The 6000-nt window shown below is 59.5% G+C and overlaps 1 protein-coding gene across 2 annotated transcripts in view; it reads right to left on the bottom strand.

The window, feature by feature from the left end:
- Positions 1–266: 266 nt before the first annotated feature.
- The window catches only part of SLC6A1 (solute carrier family 6 member 1), a 30747-nt gene continuing 25013 nt past the window's right edge, over positions 267–6000 (bottom strand). For both annotated transcript variants that reach the window (XM_055135294.1, XM_055135295.1), the window contains exons 13-16: positions 5759–5861; positions 4744–4844; positions 3381–3548; positions 267–2306 (exon numbers count right to left, since the gene is read on the bottom strand). In XM_055135294.1, coding sequence (XP_054991269.1) covers positions 2202–2306; positions 3381–3548; positions 4744–4844; positions 5759–5861 — 477 coding nt within the window. In that variant the 3' untranslated portion in view covers positions 267–2201. The remainder of the gene's footprint in view (positions 2307–3380; positions 3549–4743; positions 4845–5758; positions 5862–6000) is intronic.

Raw genomic sequence — 6000 nt, 5'->3', positions numbered from 1 at the left:
TCTCCGGAGTCACTCCTGGCAGTGCTCGGGGGAACAGACGGGATGCCAAGGACGGAACCTGGGTCAGCTGCAAGGCCAACGCCCTTCCTGTTGTTCTCTCTCTCTCTCTCTCTCTCTCTCTCTCTCTCTCTCTCTCTCTCTCTCTTTCTCTCTCTCTCTCTTTCTCTCTCTCTCTCTCCCCGACCCCTGGGAAGAAAAGTTTCGCGTGTATCGTGATTGTTCAAAAGGTTCTTGCTCCCACACCCCAACGAACTGAAGGTCTGATATTGTACATATCATAGAACCTTTATTATTTTTCTCTAAATTCTTAGAAACTTACATAATTCCCGTGCTCTAGTTATGACACCATTTATAGACATTTAAAATGCATCTTCATTTATAAATATTTTACATTTGGTCCATAGAACAAGATAATTTTACTAAATAATACTGTAATTTTTTTTAAAACAGACTCTGCATATAGTTTGAATATGTATATATTACATATATTTTTTTAATATAGAGATAGATTTACTTGATGTTCTGAGAATAAATCCTTATTGAAAAAGAAAACCATAGAGGATAATACAATTATCTCCCCCTCCCCACCACCCAGGGAAAATACTAAAAAAAAAAAAAAAAAAAAGAAGTAACACACACCCACACCCCAAACAGTAATTGTACCACATGTAATATTGTGCTATATACGTAGGTCTGGGTGGAAATCGGTTCAGGGATTTCTTGCCCAACGTGTCACTTTAGATTTTGCTTACGAACAGGAAATACGCTGCAGCTGTCTCTGGGAGACTCAGGCTTCGTGTCACACTGAAGGACAAAGAGGAGACCTCCGGCCCTTACTCTAAGGGGGTCACAGGGGACGGGGCGGGAGGTGACACACGGTTCCTCCTACACGCTAGTTTCACAACACAGACGCGGGGGCAGCGTGGGGAGAGTCAGCACTGGGGGCTGAGGCTATGGTACACGGGACTCCCCCACGCGACGGGTCACGGGGACCAGGACGACCGAGCACGCGTGTGGCCGGACTGTACATGGGTGGGCGCAGACAGGAGCGAGGGGCTTCGGGCGCCACCCCGCTGTGCTTGCGGAGCCCCCTTTATTGCGAGGACGGGCGTGGAGGGGAGAGATACGGGGTTGAAGAAAGTCCAGAGTCACAGTTACTCACCAGTTATCAGGGTTAGTCGTCAAACACAGCTTTGTGCTAACTAGCTAAGGAGCTCACGGGCATGACGTACGGTTTGCTACATGGGGTCTGTCTTGCTGGCACACAGGAAACGCCCAGTTACTGGAACTGGCAAGAAGCTCTCTGCCCGGGGGTCGGCTGGGGACGCGCCATCAGGAGTGGTCTTGATCTCGGAAGCACTCGGGGGGCCGAGGGAGGAACCCTAGCTCCTCAGTTAGCGGGCTGGGGGGCGGGGGGGGAGTGGCAGAGAGGAGAGAGCACCCCCCGGGGATGAGGGTGGCAGGGAGCACTGGATCGAGTCTGACCCCAGGCTTCACCCCGGCTCTGCTGGCTCTACGGGGGTCCCAGAGTGGGGACTTCAGAGAAACATCAATTGTGCTTGTGGCAGTTTTCCAAGGAGCCTCCGGAAGGTGCTATGGGAGGGGCTGGGGGGAGGGCCCAGAGACGCCCCCGGTCCCCCTGGGGGGCCCAGCTCAGGCTCCAAGGCCCCCGCCCCCCTCCCCGCCACTCCCACGGCGGGGGCTGGGGAGGGACCCGAGGTCCTGGGCGTTTTCTTAAGCTGCCTCAGGAAGGAGAAGAGGGCAGAGTGGACAGAGAGCTCTGTGGGCTTCCCGCTCCTCGGGACCCAGTGTTCCCTGGAAATGGGATCACCCTGATGCCCTGGGCGTGGGGATGGAGCGGCGCCCGCCCGCGGCGGGCCCTGCAGAGTCCGGTAACAGTCGTGGGCTTCGGCAGTAAAGGAACAGTCATGGAACCCCAGGCCCGGGCCCCGGGGCCCTCGTGGCTGGCGGGGGGAGGACTCTAGGGGAGATCAGACCCAAGGGCCAGGGCTGGGAGAGGTCGCCCCCCCGGGGTGGGGCTGCTGCCACGGGCCCCTCTGCCCCCCGCGGGCGCCCCCCTCCCCTGGCTCTGGGCGCTGACGGTCTCCGGACTCGCCACTCGAGGTAGGTAGAGACAGAGACTGTCGTATCTGCTGACTTCAAGTGGTGGCCGGCGCCAGCCGGGGGGGCGAGCGCGGCCCCTACATGTAGGCCTCCTTGCTGGCCGAGCCGCTGGCCTGGGGCTGCTCGGGGCCGTTCTCGGGGCGCACGATGTCCTCGCTGGGCTGGATCATCACCTGGATGCGCTGGGGACGGCGGGAGAACCGGGGCCCGGTGCAGGGAGGCTGCGTCTCCGCCCTCCCCGCCCCCCCGCCCCCTCTGCGAATGGCCACCCCACCCCTGCCCGCGCCACAGTGCTCAGCACTAAAGCATCCCGTGTATCTTATTCCCAATGGGCTCCCGCCTCCGGCCATGCTGGCTGTGCCTCAGTGTCCCCCGGTATGTGGCACGCAGCACGCGTCCCACACACCCCCACTCCCGCAGCTAAGCCATCTTGTTTGCGCGTCTGTCGCCCTGCCCTGTCTGTGCCCACGGCTGCTGGCCCCGGGGGAGACCCCAGGGTCTCTCTGAACTCAGCAGAGGGTCGTGGGAAACAAAAGGGCTGGCCAGGGCGGGACACTGACTCTGCTGACCTAGTACACAGGCAGTGTGGGTTGCCCAGCCTGGCCTCAGTTTCCCCAGCTGTGAACGGAGGCTAGCCTGGGGCTCCCCCAACCATCCCTCTTCCCCTCCCCGCCCTCACTGCGCTGCCCTGACGGGCCTGGGAGGAAGCCAGGCTGGCACCACGAGACGCAGCCCCCCAGCATGCTGTCTCTCACCCCTGCAAGGCCCCCTCCCCCGGCCCCGCCCGCCACCGTGCCCCACTCCTGGCTGGTCCCCACAGCTAGTTTCACCCAAGGGTGCTCCTATCAGGTGCTGGAAGGTCTCTGCAGGGCCAGTTCTTGTAGCTCTTTCTTGGCTACAGCCAGACTTCGAGACTCCCAGTCCCACCCTCCAGAAAACTCTGGCCTGGCCTTAAACCCCCACACTCATCTCTCTGCCCTCCACCCTACCCTCTAGCCACAAGGATCAGGTTATATACCCCAGGACCTTTGCACATGCTTCCCAGCCTCCTAGGCCTCTCTCTACCTTCCCCCCTTTCAGGGAGCCACCCTCCTTTACCTTTCCAGAGCCAGACAGGGCTAACCACCACGGCCCAGCTGTCCCCCTCACCTGAGCCCCAATGCTCTATTGCCCTTGGATATGGTTTGTCTGCCACCGCGTCTAGACTGGGAGCTTGGAGCAGTCAGGAGCGGGGCAAAGGGTCGAGAAGCACTTACCTGCTTCAGGGAGCCCTTCAAGGTGAGGAACATGTAGGCCATGTAGCCGGGGATGAGGACCATGGAAGACAGCGCCATGAGCCAGCCCACGCCCTGACCCCACTTGGGGAACACGTAGCTCCCCATGGTGAGCGGGGTCATCTGCACAGCACTGAAGATGAACACACCCTGGGGGCGCAGGAGAGGGCATGGGGCGGTCAGTCAGGTGGACAGCCGGGGCCCCTCCCACACCCCGGGCCAAGACATCCACAGTCCTCCACTTCTGCCGGAAGCTGGACCTCTGCAGACTGCCAGTACAACAGGGCACTCTGGAGCATAATAAAACAAGCACCCTCTCTGCGAGGACCAATAGAAAAGGGGCCCTCTCTGCGAGGACCAATAGAAAAAGGATCCTCTCTGCGAGGACCAATAGAAAAGGGGCCCTCTCTGCGAGGACCAATAGAAAAAAGGCCCTCTCTGGGAGGACCAATAGAAAAAAGGCCCTCTCTGGGAGGACCAATAGAAAAGGGGCCCTCTCTGCGAGGACCAATAGAAAAGGGGCCCTCACTGGGAGGACCAATAGAAAAGGGGCCCTCACTGGGAGGACCAATAGAAAAGGGGCCCTCACTGGGAGGACCAATAGGAAAGGGGCTCTCTCTGCGAGGACCAATAGGAAAGGGGCCCTCTCTGCGAGGACCAATAGGAAAGGGGCCCTCTCTGAGAGGACCAATAGGAAAGGGGCCCTCTCTGCGAGGACCAATAGGAAAGGGGCTCTCTCTGCGAGGACCAATAGGAAAGGGGCTCTCTCTGAGAGGACCAATAGAAAAAGGGCACTTGCTCTGGGTGAACCAATAGGAAAGATAACCTGCCGCTGGAAGGACCAATAGAGAAGAGTGCTCCCCTTGGGAGGACCCATGGAAAAGTGTGCCCTTGCTGAGCGGACCGGCAGGAATAAAGTCCCCTTGCTCCAAGTTAGCTTCAGGCTGGCTGCGCAAGAGTTTCATGTCTTCCCAGTCCCCATCATGCCTCCATGGGTGCTCCCGTGCAGGAGTATGTGAAAAGGTCCGCCCCGCGCTCCCAGCCTGGAGCAGTCCCGCCTCAGTTGCCTCTTGCAGGAGGAAAAGGAAAGGGCGGGTACGAAGCCTGTTGCTGTTGTCGAGGTGTCAAGTATCCCCGTTTGAAAGCAGTAACGACCACTGTGCAGCACCGGTCAGGTGCCCCAGGGGATCGCCCAGTGGGGACACAGGAGCACCTATTGTGCAAGGTTTCTGGGGACAGTGTTACCACTGTGGGACACTCGGCCAGGGGCAGACGCGTCATGCTAGAGAACAGGGCCAGGGCCCGGTCCAGCGCGCCCCGCAGAGGTGGCCAGCCCTGTACTCACCGCCACGATGATGGGGGTGAAGAAGGACCAGCAGAGCTTCCACCAGATGCAGGGCCTGGAGCCCACCATCTCCTGGATGTTGTCGTAGAAGCGGTTGACACCTGTGGCATGAGACAGCAGAAGGAGCGGGGAGCTGGGGGGGGGCTGCAGGCAAGTGACCTAAGCTCCCCCACCCCCGGTCCCCATCTGTCACTCCTGCTGGGGGTTCCCGTGAGCTCCATCTGGAGTCCCCAAGCCCTCGCAGTACGGGGGCTGGGGAAAGCCCGGGCTGGGAAAGGAACGGCTCTGCCGCCCAAAGACAGACCGACAGACAGACCCTGGCCCTCCCCCTGCTCCCCCCCAGAGCCCGCTGAGCGGGGGCCTCGCCCCTGGTGTGGTAACAAAGAACCCCAAGTCCTGTCTGGAATCAACACCCACAGGCTGGTATTGGGCACTGGCCCAAAGATAAGCCAAACCACCAAGCAACAGGGTGTGAGCACCACAGCCAGAGGGAGAGAGGGGACAGGGACAGAGGTGGGGTGATCAAGAAGAGGCTGTGAGGGGAAGGGGGGAGGAGAATGTGTCCTTTGTCATCACAGGGCGAGGCCTTTGCGCCCCCGTGACCTTGGGTCTGGACATGGAAGCCCCAAGTCAGCTAATGAAGATGCCCGTGACCTCCACATTTCCTTCCGGGTCAGCAGTCACTGTCCAGGACTGACTGGTCAAGGCAGAGCTTTAAAATTGTTTTGTTTTGTAGTTCTGGTTCCAGTTTTTGGATGGCAGCTCCAGCAAGCCCCTCCCGGGGGACACCCAGGTCCCCTCTGAAAGATGGGGGCCCTGGCTGAGTCGTTTCCCATTTTCAGCAAGTTCATTTCATTCTTCTCCGGGGGTCTTCTAACCAGGGGACCCCGGGGCGAATCTCATAGACTCAGGTCAGGATGACGCAGGTGACCGTGAGGCAGGGCCCGGGCACACGCTGTCCCCATTATGTGGTGACCGATGATAGGAAGTGACCGCGTGAATGAATGACACTCACCGTAAAACCAGGAGATGGAGACGCACTCAAAGAAGACGAGGAAGAGGAGGCTCATGCCGCTGGCGGAGTAGTAGTCGAAGAGCTTGAAGACATAAATGCCCCCCTGCAAGGGGCCGGGGGTGAGGACAGGCCCTGCCCCCAGGCTCTTGGGGAGGGCGGGGCTCAGAGTCTCGAGGGCCAGGGCCAGGGATTGGAGAACTCTACCCCGGATAAACTTCCAGCTCAGCACCCCACAGGCCAGT

Source organism: Sorex araneus, chromosome 4 (assembly GCF_027595985.1).
Source record: "Sorex araneus isolate mSorAra2 chromosome 4, mSorAra2.pri, whole genome shotgun sequence".
Taxonomy (NCBI): domain Eukaryota; kingdom Metazoa; phylum Chordata; class Mammalia; order Eulipotyphla; family Soricidae; genus Sorex; species Sorex araneus.
Note: the sequence above shows the minus strand (reverse complement) of the source record. Positions and strands in the feature narration are given on the sequence as shown.